This window comes from Panthera leo, chromosome E1 (assembly GCF_018350215.1).
Source record: "Panthera leo isolate Ple1 chromosome E1, P.leo_Ple1_pat1.1, whole genome shotgun sequence".
In the NCBI taxonomy this organism is placed as follows: domain Eukaryota; kingdom Metazoa; phylum Chordata; class Mammalia; order Carnivora; family Felidae; genus Panthera; species Panthera leo.
The window spans coordinates 46221303-46240321 of record NC_056692.1 but is presented as its reverse complement, the minus strand read 5'-3'; the positions used below and the strand labels follow the sequence as shown (position 1 = coordinate 46240321).

Here is a 19019-nt window from a genome sequence, read left to right as displayed (position 1 = left end):
GGTTTCTGGGCTCCCCAGATCTGCTACTTCCCTGATCCCTCAAGACTCTTTTTCTCCCTTACCTGTTTTTTACTCCTGGGGCTGTCAATGCCCAACTCAGAGGCACCTTGTTTATAGAAGCTAAACGGTTAGGTGGGATCAGTACAGTCTTTTTTTTTTTTTTTAATGTTTATTTATTTTTGAGACAGAGACAGAGCATGAGCGGGGGAGGGGCAGAGAGAGAGGGAGACACAGAATTCGAAGCAGGCTCCAGGCTCTGAGCCGTCAGCACGGAGCCCAACACGGGGCTCAAACTTGTCAACTGCGATATCGTGACCTGAACCGAAGTTGGATGCTCAACCGACTGAGCCACCCAGGCGCCCTAGGATCAGTACAGTCTTAACCAGAATTAGAAGAGCAGATAAATTAAGGGTTAAATCAGTAGTTAGTACTAAGTGAATCAACCTTGACCAGCCCATCAGAGTCAAGGTGAGGATAAGATCTGAGCTAAGAGTAAACAAAGAAAAATCCAAGAATCCAGGTGGAAGGTCACTAATCAGTAAAGTCTAAGAAAGCAAGAGCATAAAGCTTGAGAAAGATTTGGGAACCAAAGTTAACTGTTAAGATCTAAGCTGGTTTTAACCTTCTGCCCTGATGGGGTAACTCCTGATCAGGACTTACTTGGAACAGAGTTCTGGGGTGGGGAAGCGGAGGTAACTTTTATCAGAGCTATTTCCTGAGCAGGCATTGTTTCTGCATTGTCCTTGTCCTCTTAGAGTTCACACTGGAGGGGTGTGTGGATGGAGGCAGAACCCTAAACAAAAGCCACAGCACAATACGATGAGTACTCTTACAGAAATTTTGGCTGAGTATTAAGGAAAACAGAAAACAACTAATTGATGATGGCAGTTAAAAGGTGGGGATAGAAAGTCATGGAAATTCCAGAGGCAGTGACATTTGAGTTGGCTTTGAAGAATAAACAGACACTTGCATAGCAGAGAACTGGGGAGGAACACTTATTCATTTAATCAATGTGAATTGAGTATTTAACTTTGTTCCAGGTATTGTTCTAGGTAGTGGGGACACAGCAGGAAACAAAGCCCCAGCCTTGGAGGAGCTTACATTCTAGTGACGTCATAGGCACAAGAATCAGTGTGAAATAGCTTGGTGTGTTCAGGGAAGGTTAAGTTCAGTTGGGATGTTGGTGGAAAATAAAGCTATGGAGGTAAGAAGAGGAGGACAGAGTAAGAGCCAATTATCCCATGCTGAAAAGTTTAGATACAGACTCTTCTGCAAGCCCTTGCCTTAAAAAAAATTTTTTTTTAATATTTATTTTTGAGACAGAGACAGAACATGAACAGGGGAGGGTCAGAGAGAGAGGGAGACACAGAATCCGAAGCAGACTCCAGGCTCTGAGCACAGGCTCTGAGCCTCAGCACAAAGCCCGACGCGGGGCTTGAACCCACAGACCGTGAGATCATGACCTGAGCCGAAGTTGGACGCTCAACCGACTGAGCCACCCAGGCGCCCCAAGCCCTTGCCTTTTAAACGTTTTAGAGCTGTGGAAACCTTTCTGCCAAAGAATCTTGCAAGGTCACTCAATATATAAAACAGTAAAAGCTGAACTCTTTGTTGAAGCAGGGAGGAGAGGTGGGGGTGACACAAGAGAGGATCTCCCAGTGCTGCCCTCCCTCTCACTCTCAGGTCGCCACAACAGCTCTAAGAAACCCGAAGGACCCCAGTGGGTTTAAAGCCTACTGCTGAATGTAATGGAGGGCACACAAATATGGGAAAATGGAGAAATGTGATCGTATTTGCTGCCTTGGGATAAAATTGCCAGGAGAGATAGGGTAGGATGGCCTTTTAGCAGAGAAACTAGTTAGATGGGTTATGGAAGAGATGCTGAGGACCTGACCTAGGTGGGTAGGATAGATCCAAAAAAGATTTAGGAGGGAAAATCAACAGAACTTGATGACTGAGCAAGAAAGGGGAGCAAGAAAGGGAGGAGTGAAAGATGACTTCAAGAGAGCACAGTGAAGGTCCTTAAGACTTTCTCTATTCACCTCTTTGCTTTTTTTTTTATTTTATTTTTTTAAATTTTTTAATGTTTTTTATTTTATTTTTTGAGAGAGAGAGAGAGCGTGTGTGAGTGGGGGAAGGGGAGAGAAAGAGACACACACACACAGAATCCAAAGCAGGCTCCAGACTCCGAGCTGTCAGCACAGAGCCCGACATGGGGGTCGAACCTACAAGCTGTGAGATCATGACCTGAGCTGAAGTCAAACGCTTAACTGACTGAGCCACCCAGGCGCCCCTCACCTCTTTGCTTTTGATTACACGTGTCCTGGGCATCTGGTTGGGTCACCCCATCTTTGGCTTTCATCTGCCTACAAGACCAGTTTGAATGTCTCATCAAGGCCCTTTGTCATGTCCTCATGCTCTGTATCAGGATAGATACAGGAGAGGAGACTGGGAGGGAGGACAATGAGACCTTGATTTTGGACAGATGGGTTTACATGACCTATGGAGCGTCTAGCAGTGAATTGGAAATACGGATCTGAATCTCAGGAGAGGAGTGGTGATTGGAGTTAGATATTTAGGCTTATCAGAAAGTAGGCAGTAATTGATGGGATGTGAATAGATAAGTATGTCTGGGTAAGTCATGTATAAAGAAAAGAGCTAAGGATCGAACTGCAGAGGACCAGAGGGGAGGGAGAAGTCAGAGATCCCAGGGGAGACCTTTGCCTTATCTTCCCTCTGTCTTACTGGTCTGTTTTTCAGTCATACCAGTAGTTCTGGGTCCAAACTCAAGAGCCAGGAGGTCGCCTCTGAGGGGGTCTGGGAAGTGACCAGGAAGAGGACTCAGACTACAATGCCACCCAGGTCTCTCAATGCACCATAAACGTCTACCTTGAATGGGGAGAGAACAAATGGTAGAATCATGCCCCAGGCCTTAGCTCCAGAGATTTCCAGAGTGTCACCTGGGCTGTAGACCTGAAACTCACTTCTTGAATCCTGGTATATACTCCCACTGTTGGAAGACACTATTCTTGAGTTTTACCTGCTAGGCTGTGTGAACTATGAAAATATGTATCTGTGACTTCATTGTGTACATAGAGGAGGAACTTTTGTACACTTGATGATCCGGCAAAATCGGATTCTCTTCACCCTGGGCTGTTTCGTGCCTTTTAGCCTTATTCCATTATCTTTGCCTAACTCATTCATAGCCTTTTTTACATAACATCCTCCAAGAAGACTTCACTAATCCGTTTCCTTCATTAAAGGTTTCCCCGTGGTACCTTATGAATACCTTTATGTTCGCAATTGTCATGTGGAGAAATGATCTGTTTATGCATTTACCTTCTTTGCTAGAAGATGTCAGTGACTGGCACATAGAAGCTGCTCACTGAGTGTTTCTTAGATGGTGAACACGGCATCAGCTGCTTTGCCATCCAGCACTTCTGCTGCTCTGACTGTGCGGTGCCCCAGGCCTGCCTCACCACCACAAATGGAAAATGGATGCGTCAGCCGCTTGGGATTCCACCTCGGCCAGGCTCCTGGTACATCCCCAGTAGTGCTGCCATTGTGTTAAGTGTTTCCCGCCATGACCTGTCTACCCATACTTCTGAAATTCTAACCTCCTGTGGGCCATCCAACCAAGGAGTGATCTTTTGCTGGCCTGCTGTAGCACAAGTACTGGGCCATCTCGCTCCAAGGGCCTTTCTCCTATGAACTCTTTGGCAGCTACTTTGTCCACCAAACAGCTGGGTCAGGAAGCATAGACCCACTGGGAATTGTCCCTCTGGTTTGGGTTTATTAAATACTTTTAAAATACTTTAATAAATTAAATACTTTAGTTCCATTAAGTCTTTGAGTGCCTGTAGATGCAATAGGGTCAGAGGTTATAGGAAAGTACCTCTTCTGAAACCATAGAATGTTTCAGAATGAAATTCTGAAAAGTGGTCAGTGAGCAGAGTAAGGATCAAGGGAAGAAGAGAGGAAGAGAAAAAAGGCATTCCAAGCGAAGGGAATAAAGGCATGGGAATGCTGCCTCCAGGACCGCAAGTGCTGCAACTGGCTACGCCATTAGGTCCTATGAGGGTGGTGTGGGAATGGTCTCCCCTCCCCCCATCTCTTTTGATTCTTGAGCATTAACCTAGTGCTTTCACAAGGTCTTGAATTGCCCCTAGTGATGTATCAAATCCCGTTTGCCTATTGGGTGACCATCAGTAGTATCTCCTTCAAATCAAAATGCTTCTAATTAATCAGGTCCTACCAATTAGCCTCTTTTCTTTGAGTCCCCATAGCACTGGCTTTTCAGTTTGAAAACTTTCTTTGCATGTAATAACAGACCAGAGGTAATAACAGAGAAATAACAGCTACGAACAAGAAGTCATATATAGTGTTAAGTGCCTGGATTTTGGATTCCAGAGCCAGCTCAGAACCAGGTTTGAATCCTAAAACCATCACAGTGAGAGTAGGGGAAGTAACTGAATCTCTCTGCCTTGATTTCTAAAATAGAGGTAAAATGAGTATTTACCTCATATGCATAGTGAAGGTTAAAAGAAGTAATACGGGGGCGCCTGGGTGGCTCGGTCGGTTAAGCGTCCGACTTCGGCTCAGGTCATGATCTCACGGTCCGTGAGTTCGAGCCCCGCGTCGGGCTCTGTGCTGACAGCTCAGAGCCTGGAGCCTGCTTCAGATTCTGTTTCTCCCTCTCTCTCTGCCCCTCCCCTGTTCATGCTCTGTCTCTCTCTGTCTCAAAAATAAATAAACGTTAAAAATAATTTTTTTTTAAAATAAAAGAAGTAATACGTGTGGTACTTAATAAGTGTCAGCTATTCTCTGCTTAATGAATAGGAAATCTTCTTTATCCTTACCATAACTTAGATATCCTATTTTCCCCCTAACACCTTGAGGATGTTTTATCATAGCAATTAACTCATTGTTGGTATTGTTTATCATTCTCTCTCACTACACTTAAAGATCATTCACTTGTTTAAACACATGTATTGATTAGGTTATGACAGTGGTTAAAAGTAACACAATATATACCCCAAATTATTGAAAACAGGTACTTAAATACGTGTACATGCACATTCACAGCAGCATTACTTATAATAACTGAGAGATGGAAACAACCCAAATGTCTATCAATAGATAAATGGGTAAGCAAATGATGGCATATACATACAACGGAATATTATTCAGCCATAAAAAGAAATGAAGGGCTGGCACATACTACCACATGTATAAACCTTGAAGACATTATGCCAAATTAAAAAAAGCCAGACACAAAAGTCACATGTTATGTAATTCCATTTATATGAAATAATCAGAACAGGTAAATCCATAGAGACAATGCAGATTGGTGTGTACCAGGGGATAGGAGAAGAGAATAAACAACTGCTTAATGGGTATGGAATTTTCTTTTGGATGAAAATGTTTAGAACTAGATAGAGGTGGTGGTTGTACAACACTGTGAATGTACTAAACGCCAATGAATTGTTTGCTTTCAAATGGTTAATTTTACATTATGTGAATCTCAATAACAAAGAAAAAAGAGAAAGAATTCCCACCTTCAAAGAATTTGTATTTTAGCGAAGGAGCCAGATCAGACAGTAAGCCAGTTCACACCTAGGCAAGCAATTACATATTGTGATAATTGCTTGGTGAGAAATAAAGTAAGGGGAGAGAATGGAAAAGATAACAAAGGGCTGGAGGTAGAGAGCCTCTGAGGTTGGAAGGGGCTTAGCAGTTTGAGAAATTGCCAGGAGAACCTCTGGACTCACTCTTAGAGAACCAAAGGCAATGGTTTAAAATGAGCCCAAGGAGGTAAGCAGGCGCCAGGCCTTGCAGAATCTTACATGTCATGAGGAGGGAGTATGATATTCAACCTAAGAGCAATGGGAAGCTGGGGAGGGTTTTAATCAAGGAGAAAATGAGGACCTGAATTACATTTAACTGTTTTATCTTTTTTAAATTAAAAAAATTTTATTAAGATTTTATTTTTAGTTATTTTTATTTATTTGAGAGAGAGACAGAGAGAGAGGGAGGGAGGGGCAGAGAGAGCAGGGGGAAGAGAGAGAATCCCAAGCAGGCTCTGTGCTGTCAGTGCAGAGCCCAACACAGGGTTCCACCCCACAAACCATGAGATCATGACCTGCACCGAAATCAAGAGTTGGATGCTTAATCGCCTGAGCCACCCAGGTGCCCCAAGATTTAATTTTTTTCTTTCTAAAATTTTTAGGGAGAGAGGGATACCTGGGTGGCTCAGTCGGTTAAGTGTCTGACTTCAGCTCAGGTCATGATCTCACGGTTGGTGAGTTTGAGCCCTGCATTGGGGTCTCTGCTGTCAGCGCAGAGCCTGCTTCTGATCCTCTGACCCCCTGTCTCTCTGCCCCTGCCCCACTCATGCTCTCCTCTCTCTCAAAAATAAATAAAAACATTAAAAGATTTTTTTTAATTTTTAATGTTTATTTTTGAGAGAGAGAGGGAGGGAGGAAGAGAATGGGGGAGGGGCAGAGAGAGAGAGGGAGAGACAGGATCCGAAGTAGGCTCTAGGCTCTGAGCTGTCAGCACAGAGCCTGACGTGGGGCTGGAACTCACAAACCATGGGATCATGACCTGAGCTGAAGTTGGATGCTTAACCGACTGAGCCACCCAGGTGCCCCCATTAAAATATTTTTTTTGAGAGAGAGAGAGAGAGAGAGAGAGAGAGAGAGAGAGAGACTATCCCAAGCAGGCTCCACACTCAGTAAGGATCCCATGACCCTGGATCATGAACCGAGCCAAAATCAAGAGTTGGATGCTCAACCCACTGAACCACCGAGGTGCTCTACTCTCCGATTTTATTTTTTAAGTTATCTTTACACCCAGTACAGGGCTCGAACTCATGACCCAAGATCAAGAGTCGCATGCTCTACTGACTAAGCCAGGCAGCTGCCCCTTATCTCTTTTTTAAATGCACTTATTAGCTTGTCTGTTTTCTAGTGTAAAGGTTCTCTACAAGGCAGGTTGTATCAGAATTACTTGGCAGGCTTATTCTATTATTTTTCTGTAAATTTAAATTCCAGTATAATTAACATACAGTGTTCTATTAGTTTCAGGTGTATAATACTGGGAGGCTTATTTTTTAAGTTTATTTTGAGAGAGAGAGCATGCAAGTGCGCATGGGAAAGGGGCAGAGAGAGGGCGGGGGGGGGGGGGGGGGGGGGGAGAGAGAGAGAGAGTGAGTGAGAGAGAGAGAGAGAGAGAGAGAATTCTAAGCAGGCTCCACACCCTTAATGCAGAGCCTGATGCAGGGCTCGAATTCTTGAGCCAAGAGATAATGCCTAAGCTGAAGTCTGTTGCTTAACCGACTGAGCCACCCAGTCACCCCTGGGAACCTTATTCTTAAAATATAATACTGGAAGCCATTGGATTGTGTACGTGTGTTGTTTAGTGGGGGTGGCTAGAAGGGATAGTTTGGAATAGCTCCCCAGGGGATTTGCCCCTACTGCTCCCTCAAACTCCTTGGAACAAGCTTGAAAGTCTTGAAATGGGTACTAATTACATTATCATGAATTCTTTCCGCACTTTACAGGGGTGGAGAGGGGCCCTGATTCAATGACTGTAACAATTTCAGTGGCCTGTTCTGAGACTGGCAGTTAATGCAAAGGTGGAAGGAGGAGCATGATCTCTGAGAAGACCCAGAGGCAGGAAAGCAACAGCAAAGTAGGGTTCATCACTGGAGGAAAGATACCAGCAAGTACAGGTGAGCAGAACTGATTTCTAAAAAGGGTGGAGAACTGTACTATGAAGAGGCTCTGGGTGCTATGGTGCAAGACTTTGTTAGGGGTGAAAACAAAAGCAGAGAATTTATATACTGAAAATCTATCTTGGCTGCTCAAAACTGTTGTCTGAGTAGCAACAGCATTGCTTTTGGAGCTTGTTAGAAATGCTGAAGCTTAAGCCCTGTCTCAGACCCCAAACCTACTGAATCATAATCTGCATTTTGAACAAGAGCCCCAGATGTTTCTTTTGCTCATTGAAGTTTAAGAAGCACTGGTCTAGATCATGGGGAGAAAATCCCAGACGACCAGAAGGTAGGCTCTCTGACACAGCTGAAGCACTTTATTTTGAATACTTTATGATACAGGACAGTGGCTTCTGAAAAGGTATTGCATTTTTTTCAATTAAGTACTATAAATCCTGGAGAAAAAAACCTTATTTAACTACAGGGAGGTTTGTCATAATGCAAATTTCCACCCACTAGAAACATTTCCTGTGGAGTAAAGTACTAGGCTTCCTTAAAGTGAGGCAGAGCACGTTAAAAATATGCAAAAAGAACTCGGATCTTGGCCAAGTCAACCCTTCACACAGCTGGATCGGGTCTGGGGCAGCTGACATCCCTTGGCAGCTCTGAGCCACCAGGATGGGCTTTTAAACAAAGTCAAGTTGGAGGCTCTTCTGCCCCAGAGAACAGCTCTGTGTTGTCTTTAATGCTGAAAATGTAGGAAGGCGACTCGAGAAAACTATTTTCAGAGAGTGTAACTAGGTATCTCGGGGAGTCGGCTACACCTGGGAGCTCTCAGCAACTACCCATTCTCTGTTGAAGCCCTAAGTGACCTTCGACCTCTGACCCCGCGCCTTGCACAGCGCTTCCTGCGCAGCTTTTCGCCCCCGCCTCTCCGGCCAAGGGCTGGTCCAAGGGGTGTGGGCGTGGCTCTGGGGCTGACGGTTAGGGGCGGTGCCCGTCAGGGGCGGGTCTCGCGATGGGCGGGATTTGAGGAGGCACCCTGGCATTGGGCCGCTGGGTATAGGTGGGGCCTAGCGCTGGGGTTGTTTGGGCGGGGCAGGGAGTTAGTTACCGCCTCTGGGTAACTGGACTCTGTCGGCCAAACCTCCGGAGGCCGCGGGCGGCAGGCGGGCCTGCAGCAGATCCCGGATCCGGAATTCCCCAGGCAGGACCGGAATCAGGATCGGCCCTGCCCCAAACCGGGTCTGTGGGGAACTCGAGGTCTTGGACTAGGAAATCCCGGAACCCGGATCAACAAACCCCAGAACCCGGAATTTAGATCGGAAAGTCCCGGATCACGGATCGCGGAGCGGACTCGACACGGAGCCCGGAGCCCGGATCGCGACACCGCCGGACGGGACGGAGCGATGTCGGGCCGTGTCGCGGGCGGGTTCCCGCTGCCTCCGCTGAGTCCTGGCGGCGGCGCAGTTGCCGCGGCTCTGGGGGCGCCGCCTCCGCCAGCGGGACCCGGCATGCTGCCCGGACCGGCGCTCAGGGGGCCAGGACCGGCTGGAGGTGTGGGGGGTCCCGGGGCCGCCGCCTTCCGCCCCATGGGCCCCGCGGGCCCCGCGGCGCAGTACCAGGTGAGGAGCGCGGATGGGCAGGCGGCGCCGCGAGCACGCCCGGGGCATGGAGCGACTGGGGCCTCGAGTGAGGGCCCCGGGGCAGCCGACGGACAGAGGGCACAGGGGCCCAGCGTGCGGAGTGCACGGGACAGGGAGGAGGGCAAGGCCGGGTGGTGGGGCAGTTGGGGGAGAGGGTAAGAACGATTCTGGGGTGGAGGGTTTGAAGCGGTTGGAAGGGCCTGGCGGCTTTCTTGGAACCGGGATTCTGAGTAACTGAGGGATGGAGGAGTTGGAGCTAGTGAGTTGTAGGCGACTGGGTTGAGAATGCTAGTGTAGATCCTAGGGTAGGGGGTTCTGGGAAGTGCTGAGAAAGTTTTGCAAAAGGGCCCTCACTGAGAAACCAGGGTTACCCTGCATTGGCCTTGGTCCCACTCCAAGTCCGCGCTGTTTTGTTTTTTTTTTTTTTCTAGTTGGGAACTGGCAGAGTTCTAGCGAGTCTGAGATGGTTCCCAGCTGCTGATGAGGAGGAAGAAGGGCCTGGCTTCCCAGGCATGGGAGGTAGAAGATAGAGGAAGAGGATTCCAATCTATGCCAGGCAGGGTCTACTCCTGGTCAGGCCCAGGAGCCCTTGCATGGGATGGTTCTGGGTTCGACCACAGATGGTGGTGGCGGGGCCTGAGGAAGGCGGAAAACCCAGCCCATTCTGGGCAGACTCTCTTTTTGGCTTCCTGCCTGGTGTCATAGTGTCCAGGAGTTGATTAGTCTGCAGGAGCAGAGAGGCTCCACTGAGCCCTGATGGTCTGGGGCTGGAGGAGCCTGTGAGAGTTGTTCAAAGAGCTCTGTCCTGACTTCTTTGGAGTTTGGCTTCAAAGAGAGAGCTTCTCAGGTTGCAGCTTCAAAGGCCATTGAGAAGCAGAGACTTCATCCTTAGGGTCAGTGTATGAGGAAAACTCATACAGTATGAGGATCCTGCTCATCAGTCCCCGCCAAGTGCATTGTTTCTGGTTACCCCAGAATGCTTAGGAATTGTGCCTGTCCTTTTCCCCACTCCCTCTCCACTTTTATTTAGACTTTAAGTTCTAACATGGCCATATTCCACCCAACCTGTGTGCCCCAGCATTTGGCACTGGCTTCTTTGCTAATCTCCCAAGGAAGCTGGGGCTTACTCTGTTATCTCCAGGTACAGCCTCCAAAAATGGATCCTCATGGATTGGATATGCATTCCTCCCCTACCCATGAGCCTTGGGCCCTCACTTTCTAAAGAGATTCTTAACCGAGGAGTGATTTTTCCCTCTAACTCCTCATTCTCACTCCTCCCTGTAAAGAAAAAGGGTCTGGGTATTGACAGAGATAGACCTGGTCCCAACCACTCCCATCTTGCTTTGCCACTTGGGGATTCATGGCTCCAAGGTGTTGCTGAGGGGTCCCTGCGTCAGTCATTCCATTCCAGCCCCTGGGCTACCTAGCTGAGGGCTGGCCTTGGAGCCTCCTTGTGGGCCTTTGGCCTGAGAAGGATCTAAGGAACAGATAGGAGCCTCTCCAGTTCCTTTGCTGGAAACCCATGGGCACTGTGGCCTGGGGAATGCCCCTGAGAAAATGAATTCCACAACCATACGTAGGGAGTGGACTAGGGCCAGTGGCAAGGTTTGGCTGGCTGGCTGGCTGGGTAGTCCCAGGCTGCTAGGGTTGGGAACCAAGGGGAAGGCACTGAGCCTCTGCTTCCCCAGGCATTCTAGCCCACCAGCTTTTCATCACCTCCTCTTCTTCCGGGGAGGGGCATTAGAGGTAGAAGGGGAGAGGGAGGACCCAGTTCACTCTGGCTAAGTTTGAGGAAGATCTTGCTTGGCCTCTTTCCAAGTCCAGTTGTGTGACTTCAGGAGATGGGACTTGAGATCTCAGGAGCAAAGGGGTTCCTCCTATCAGAGCACATGGGGTGAGCTAGAAGAGCAAGGGTTTCAGGGCCCAAGTTGGGCAAGTAGGGGAGCCAATGAAAGAAGGGAAGTGACGACCCATCTCCCTCCACACAGTGGAAGGAGTTCTAGCTGTGGATCGTACTCAACAGAGGAGCTTAAGGAAGAACAAAACCCAAAGGAACACAGATTGTTGGGTTCACTCCAGTGTTCAAAATATTTTCTAGTTAGGGAGGGGTATGTTCTCTTCTCCTAGGCCCGGCCACCAGGAGCGCCAGGGCCACGGGCTTTGAGGCAGGGCTGTGTGTGTGCTCTCTGGAGACAGCAGCATCAGGCCCAGCCACGCGCCGCTGCTGTCCTGGGTGGTGGAGGTAGAATCACACTTAGGTCGTGGGCTGCTGCTGGGCTAGGGAGAGGACGTTGTTGCACACTTCCGAGGTTCAGGGCACTGAGCCAGGCCTACCTCGCTCAACTGCAGGCGAGGGACTTATAGAGCCTGAGAGGCCTGACCTGGGCTTTGTTTTTTTTTTTTTTTTTTTTTAAAACTCTTGGGGTTTTTATTTTGAAGAGGAGTTACTGGTGCTTCAAAGAGCAGGTGTGGAGCTTGGCAAGACTAAGCTGGGACTAAGCAACCTTCCCCTGGGCCTCTTCTCCCTCTTGGGAGAAGCCTGGGGCCTGGGGTGAGCTAGGGGCCCTGCGCCTGGGAAGTTTGGAGCAGATGTCTGGGAGGGGCCTATTCCAGGCCCTGCCCCTGCAGCCTTGACTGGGGACTTCCTGCTACAAGAGCACCTGCCTAGGAGGGATGGGTGGTGCCTAGGAGGGATGGGTGGTGCCGAGGAGGTTTTGTGAAAGTCCTAGTGAGTGGCTTCTTGGGGACCTCAGGGCCTTGTCTCACTCTGTGTAGGTCCCACTGCTCCAGCTGTTCTTGCCCTCTGGCTCATGTTCAGGGTGGGGAAAATATGTCTAGCGTGTCTGGAGCCTGGGTTTACAGCTGTGGCCACACTGAGTTTGTTTCCTGTAATCTCTGGCCATGGCTCATTAAGGCCGAGAAACAGGCTGTCCCTTGCCTTTCAGCAGCTTGGACAAATCTCTTCGCGGCAGGCCTCCTGAAGCCCCAGAGTCCCCCACGTTCAACTCCATGCCCCCAGATGGCTTTTCCCACCCTACTCCCCCTTTGCCCTTCCCTACATCTCTGGGTCACTTTTCTTCATCTCTCCCTCTGGTCAAGAGTCTGACCCTCTGTGCTGAGAACATGAGTTTGGCGCTAGATGAAAAAGCGGGGGGAAAATTCTCATCTCCATGATACCGGGCTGGGGGTAGGAGGTTCTCTGATTTGGTGCAAGTCCCCACCTAGCCTGGCTTGGTGGGGTAGTTGTGCTGGTTGCATAATCTGGGCCCTGGGGCCAGCCCTGTGAAGCTGCCAGGGACAGTGTGTGCAAAGCAGAGCTGCCAAACAGGCCTTGCAGGCAGCAGCTATGGAGGGGGAGGCGGGGGCGGGGGGGGGGCGGGCAGGGTTACTCCCAGAAATGTTGGGGAGCTGGACCTCAGTGGGAAATCCTTCTGCAGACTTCTACAGAAGCCGTTTCTGTAACCCGGGCTCCTGGTGACCCTATGACTGATCTTGCATAATCTTCCCTCCGTTCTCCAGTTTGGGATCGTGAGGGCTGAGTTAAGCACCCAACAGCCCCAGCCGCCAGGTGGTGCACGGACCGCGGACAGAGCCCGGGTGCCAGCCGCTCTCTGATAGGCCACACAGGAGCCACAGCTTTCCTCTTGGGGTCTCTCGGCATAGGGGTAGGGAACAGGGCAGTAAGGAGGTGGAGAGAAGGGTCCAGTTCTGGGTTGTGAATAGGGGCCATATGGTGACCAGATGGTCTCTGTACTGTGCCCGAGGCCACCCGTACCGGTTGGGACATGCTCCGGCCCATCCTGTTGTGGCTTGCTCACCTAGGGTGCCCCTGCCTGATAGGCTCGCCAGCCCATTGGACTGTCTTCCTCCCTTTAGTCACACCACTAGGCTGGTGCCAGGAGATGGATGTTGGGGCCTTGCCTGCTCATATCACACTGCACCCTTCCACCTGGCTATGACACTGCCCCCAGGCCATGCTTCTGTCTCCAGCTGGGGAAGGAAGTAGATAGGAGTGCTTGGTGGGATCACGCGATGGTGTTGGGAGTGTCTTAGAGCCGGCTGGTTCCAGGGAGCAGGGCGTCGTGCGCTCAGGCTGGAAGGTGGCAGTGGGCCCCAAAACACTCCTGCGGGCCCTTCCCTCGCAGGTAGGACTCTCCTGCCCACCCCAGACTCTGGCAGGCCTCATTTGCTGGCACTGACGCCAGGGTGGTTGAAGGGGGCGGGGCAGGTGTGGTTTACATTTCTGCTCTTGGGCACCTGCTCCCCTTTGTTCCTGGTCCTCCAAGCGGGGCTCTGCGATGTGCTGCTCAGGGCCAGACCCAGCCCAGGAGAGGGATGGAGGGAATGGGCTATAGGCCCCGTGGGGCTCTGCCGCTGACCTATGCACCCCCATTGGCTTGCTTCTTCCAGCGGCCCGGTATGTCACCAGGGAGCCGGATGCCCATGGCTGGCTTGCAGGTGGGGCCCCCTGCCGGCTCCCCATTTGGCACAGCTGCTCCACTTCGACCTGGCATGCCACCCACCATGATGGACCCGTTCCGAAAACGCCTGCTGGTGCCCCAGGCCCAGCATCCAATGCCGGCCCAGCGCCGGGGGTAAGACCATCTTGTTTCTCCTGCTCTGCCCGGCACAGCTCTGGTGGTAACAGCAGTTCCTTCTGTCCTAAGCGCTCTAATGACTGAGGGAGACTCCTGGTTCTTCTGGGGGAGGGTCCTAGGGACTGGAGGGGGAAGGGAGGGGGAAGTGTTTTGGACCATTGACCCCTTAAATGGGTTTCTGTCCTCCCCAGGTTAAAGAGGAGGAAGATGGCAGATAAGGTTCTACCTCAGCGAGTGAGTATGTTGGGTGGGGGCCTAGGAGGCCTTACCCAGTGGCTGGCAGGCTGCGGGTACAGTCAGGTTCCCCCACCTCTGGGATAGCGGAGCAAGGAGCCAGAGCTGCAGCTGAAACAAACTAATGAATTCTTCTCTTCTTCTAGATTCGGGAGCTTGTCCCAGAGTCTCAGGCGTATATGGATCTTTTGGCTTTTGAGCGGAAGCTGGACCAGACCATTGCCCGAAAGCGGATGGAGATCCAAGAGGCCATCAAAAAGCCTCTGACGGTGTGTGCAGCCCCGGCCAGTCCTGGGCCTTCCCAGACTTCTCTGCCTCCCCCTGATGTTGTGTTCCGGCCTGGGTCTGCCAAGCATGGGTCTGTGATTTCTCACACTGCAGGATGCAGCCCATTAGTGGAACATGAACTCAATTTAATGTGGTGGGGCCAGCATGTTTGTTTGTTTTTTTTTAATTTTTTAATGTTTTTATTCGTTTTTGAGAGAAATGAGGGACAGAGTGTGAGTGGGGGAGGGGCAGAGAGAGACAGAGACACAGAATCCGAAGCAGGCTCCGGGCCCTGAGGTCTGAGCACACGGCCTGATCCAGGGCTTGAACTTGTCAACTATGGGACCATGACCTGAGCCAAAGTCAGAAACTTTAAGCATCTGAGCCACCCAGGTGCCCCAGGCCCAGCCTGTTTTTAACAAAATATAAAATAGTAGAAATTATAATACTTCACAGTAGTATAATACTTACCATAGTAGTAAAAGTATTGTTTAATGATGTTTTGTTTCAGATATTTATATATGTATGTGCCTCCTGAGTCATTTAAGATGTAAACCTTATGGATCATCGTCAGGAGTTTGCAGGGCAAGACTAGAGATAGATAAGCGTAGTTCCTATCTCCATGCACACACTCCCCTGGTTTAAAAATAATAATCTAGAACAATCCCCTGAGTGGTAAAAGCTTTCCAGAGGCCAGAATACTTTGGGGCCAGTGTTTGAGTTTCGTGTAAAATGTGTGCTAGAAGCTTCCGACTTGCCCGATAGCAAGCACCCTGTGCGCACCTGTCAACACCACCAATTGCACTGTGTTGGAGTTGACATTAGTGCCTCTCTCTCCTCCGTAGTTGTGAGTTCTCTGAAGTCTGGGACTGGGATTTCCTGCTCCCGATTTCCGGTACCTAACAAGGTACCTGGCCCCTAGACAGCATTCAGTATTGATGTCGAGTGGGTTCAGACAGAAAGATTGGGTAGCATTGTTCTCCAACGTGTTGGCCCACCTCTAGCTGGTTGTCTTTCTCTCTTTAGCAAAAACGAAAGCTGCGGATCTATATTTCTAATACATTCAGTCCCAGCAAAGCAGAAGGTGATAATGCAGGAAACGCAGGGACCCCCGGGGGAACCCCAGCAGGGGACAAGGTGGCTTCCTGGGAACTCCGAGTGGAGGGAAAACTGCTGGATGATGTGAGTTGGGAGAGGTGGCGTCTGCAGGGGAGGTGGCCTGTGTGGGCTTAAGACTGAAGTCCTGCCTGAGGGAGAGGGCACTGCTGGGTCACAGCTCCAAGCCAGAGCTTGAAGATTTGGATGGTTGTTACAAGAGCTATCCTGCGGGTGGCAGTGAAGTGTCTTGAAGAAGGGGAACCCCTTTCTAATTCAGTCCTCGTTGGCTGCCAGCAGGGTGCACCCAGAGTCCTTTCCCTGCATCCGGCGCCTCATTTTGCCCAGTCTCCTTGCTTCCTTCGGGGCCCAAGAGTCTCACTACCCTGAGATGCAGGGTGGAAATAGTACTTTTTTGGGGGCTTAGCCTAGGTTAGGTTGAGAGGTCAGCAGCACCCCCAACTCGCACCCATTACTGTTCTCCAGCCTAGCAAACAGAAGAGGAAGTTTTCTTCATTCTTTAAGAGCCTCGTCATTGAGCTGGACAAGGAACTGTACGGGCCTGACAACCACCTGGTAGAGGTAAGAGTGGCCCTGGGGCGTGGGGAGCACAGGCTGACATGCTGGGTGGGCAGAGAAGTGGCGTCGGTCCTGTAGAGGGCGAGGTGTGTGTGCTCCGGCCCCACTCCCTTGGTGATGAGGTCTGCTCCCCTCCTCCCTGCCAGTGGCACCGGATGCCCACCACCCAGGAGACTGATGGCTTCCAGGTGAAACGGCCTGGAGACCTCAACGTCAAGTGCACCCTCCTGCTCATGCTGGATCATCAGGTGACAAATGTCTGGGGCCCCAGGGAGTCATCTGGGGGAGAGCTGGTTCCTGTGGTAAACCCTTTCTGTCCTGCCCGATCCTTCCACTTTGGTTTCTCACAAGACCACACCCCCCTGACTCCCCTCTATCTCCAGCCTCCCCAGTACAAGTTGGACCCCCGACTGGCAAGGCTGCTAGGGGTGCACACACAGACCAGGGCGGCCATCATGCAGGCCCTGTGGCTTTATATCAAACACAACCAGCTGCAGGACGGGCACGAGCGGGAGTACATCAATTGCAACCGTTACTTCCGCCAGGTGAGCTGGCGGCCATCCCCCCCTTGTCTTGTGGCCCTTGCCCTGCCCACTGCTTCACCTCCCTGCGGGGCTTGTTCTTGGCCACATTCTCCACACTGACCCTGGGATGGCCCATTTCCCTCTGTGCCCTCCAAGGCATCACCAGGCCTTTGGTACTCTCCCTAGATCTTCAGTTGTGGCCGACTTCGTTTCTCGGAGATTCCCATGAAGCTGGCTGGATTGCTGCAGCATCCAGACCCCATTGTCATCAACCATGTCATTAGGTAAATGGAAGGGGGGGGGATGGGAAGGCTCTTTGAAGAGCCATTTACCTTGGGGCGCCTGGGTGGCTCAGTGGGTTAAGCGTCCGCCTTTGGCGTAGGTCATGATTTCATGAATTCACGGACAGCGGTGCAGAGCCTGCTTTGGATCCTGTCTCCCTCTCTTTCTCTGCCCCTCCCCTGCTCACACACTCTTTCTCACACTCTCAAAAATAAATAAAACATTAAAAACAAAAAGTCTTATACGTTAAGAACAAAAACCGTTTACTTTTGGCTTGATGTAAAACCAAAGAAAAGCAGCAGGTTTGGTTTCTTGCTACCTGAGCATGTGCAGGTTTGGCCCGGGTGGGTGGGATGAACGTAGCTGTGTGCTGACCCCTCCCCTCCTGTGTCCTGCCTACAGCGTAGACCCTAATGACCAGAAGAAGACAGCGTGTTATGACATTGATGTGGAGGTAGACGACCCACTCAAGGCCCAGATGAGCAATTTTCTGGCCTCCACCACCAATCAACAGGAGATTGCCTCCCTTGATGTCAAGGTGGGCCCTCTGCTTTCCCAGCCTCCTCAGGGACCCAAGATGAGGGTGGGTAGGCTGTGTTGGGGGGCATTTCTGTACATGTGGCACCTTGGGAAGGGATCTTGCTCTGAGTCCTTTGGGGTTAGGCCTGGAAACAGGACATGCTAGGAGTGGGGACCAGTCTGACACAAGCACTCCTTTCTCCAGATCCATGAGACCATTGAGTCCATCAACCAGCTGAAGACCCAGAGGGATTTCATGCTCAGCTTTAGCACTGACCCTCAGGACTTCATCCAGGAGTGGCTCCGATCTCAGCGCCGAGATCTGAAGGTGTGGTCCTCCTCCTGAGGTTGACCCCATGCTAAGCCCTGGGGGGACTTTTGCCCCCTCCCCGTCACTACTTCTGCTCGCAGGGGTGGGAATGGCACTGCATACAGCTCTCCTCCTGGCTCTCTGCAGATCATCACTGACGTGATTGGGAATCCTGAGGAAGAGAGACGAGCTGCTTTCTACCACCAGCCCTGGGCCCAGGAAGCAGTGGGGAGGCACATCTTTGCCAAGGTGAGGCTCTGCCCTGTGTGCCCTCTTGAGGCGGCAAGTGGCAGAGGCCTGAGCCGCCGGTCTCTCCTTTCTCCAGGTGCAGCAGCGAAGGCAAGAACTGGAACAGGTGCTGGGAATCCGCCTGACCTAACTGCTCAGGGACCCCCCCCCCCCCACCTCCACCTGGAAGGGGACCGCCCTCTGGGGCCACAGACACATAGACTAAGGATGGGGTGAAGGGTGTCTGCTGTCACCCTGTGTTCCCCGGCTGTAGTTTCGTAAATGTAGTGATAGGATTCCTTGTTGCTTGGTCCCCGAAGCCTTATATTTACTTTACACTTTGGCTTTAAATGGGTTCAGAACAGATGCCTCCTCTGCTCCCTGCAGGCAGGCAGGCCCAAGTAGGTCCGCTGGAGGCTGTAGTTTGACATTGCAATGGAGACTTCAGAACCAGGCCCGCCAGCTTTGCTTGTTTACAGACCCCCTCGGGGCTAGCATCAGTGCTGGCTCCGAGGAGCTGGGTGAGGAAGAGGGGCGCAGCTCACACTCTTCCTGGCCTTTCTAAACCAAAGTTCTTTGCCATTCCTACCAGCGCAGTCTTGCTGCTGGTTTTTTCCTTTCCTTTGGGTATTTGCACTATTTGGGAAGCAGGTTTTTCTATGCGGGAGCCACTTTTTTTGTACAGGGATAAGTTGGGGTTTTCAGGGAGCCCTGTTTGGTGCCTCCTTCCTTCTTTTCTTTCCTCAATCTATGCAAGCGGCTCTGGCCGCCATCATCTCCTGGGATGCCAGAGGGCGGCCACCCCAGCTCTTGGGCCCAGGGTGGTAGAGCCTCCTTGGAGGGGGCTCCGGTTCTCTGGCATGGCCTGAGGTACGGGTGTGCGCGAGCGGTGGAGGGGGAGGTGGGGAGAACCGTTGTTGCCCTTTGGAACTCGGTAGGGAGGGTGGACCCCAGGGCTCGGCAAGTGCCACTTCTGGCAGGTTTGGAAATTTCCAAATAAATCCTTGTTTATCGGTGATA

General features: G+C 51.0%; 1 protein-coding gene across 5 annotated transcripts in view; it reads left to right on the top strand.

Annotated features, from left to right (window-relative positions):
- The window catches only part of SMARCD2 (SWI/SNF related, matrix associated, actin dependent regulator of chromatin, subfamily d, member 2), a 21407-nt gene extending 2388 nt beyond the window's left edge, over nt 1-19019 (top strand). For 2 of the 5 annotated variants that reach the window (XM_042916273.1, XM_042916275.1), the window contains exons 2-16: nt 7565-7735; nt 12883-13028; nt 13240-13508; nt 13774-13958; nt 14153-14195; nt 14342-14464; nt 15489-15644; nt 16044-16139; nt 16283-16384; nt 16520-16681; nt 16847-16944; nt 17345-17480; nt 17667-17789; nt 17919-18020; nt 18097-19019. In XM_042916273.1, the coding sequence (XP_042772207.1) occupies nt 13783-13958; nt 14153-14195; nt 14342-14464; nt 15489-15644; nt 16044-16139; nt 16283-16384; nt 16520-16681; nt 16847-16944; nt 17345-17480; nt 17667-17789; nt 17919-18020; nt 18097-18150 (1371 nt within the window). In that variant the 5' untranslated portion in view covers nt 7565-7735; nt 12883-13028; nt 13240-13508; nt 13774-13782 and the 3' untranslated portion in view covers nt 18151-19019. Of the gene's footprint in view, nt 1-7564; nt 7736-8778; nt 9343-12882; nt 13029-13239; nt 13509-13773; nt 13959-14152; nt 14196-14341; nt 14465-15488; nt 15645-16043; nt 16140-16282; nt 16385-16519; nt 16682-16846; nt 16945-17344; nt 17481-17666; nt 17790-17918; nt 18021-18096 lie in introns of those variants that run through there. The other 3 variants (XM_042916274.1, XM_042916276.1, XM_042916272.1) reach the window with 3 other exon arrangements.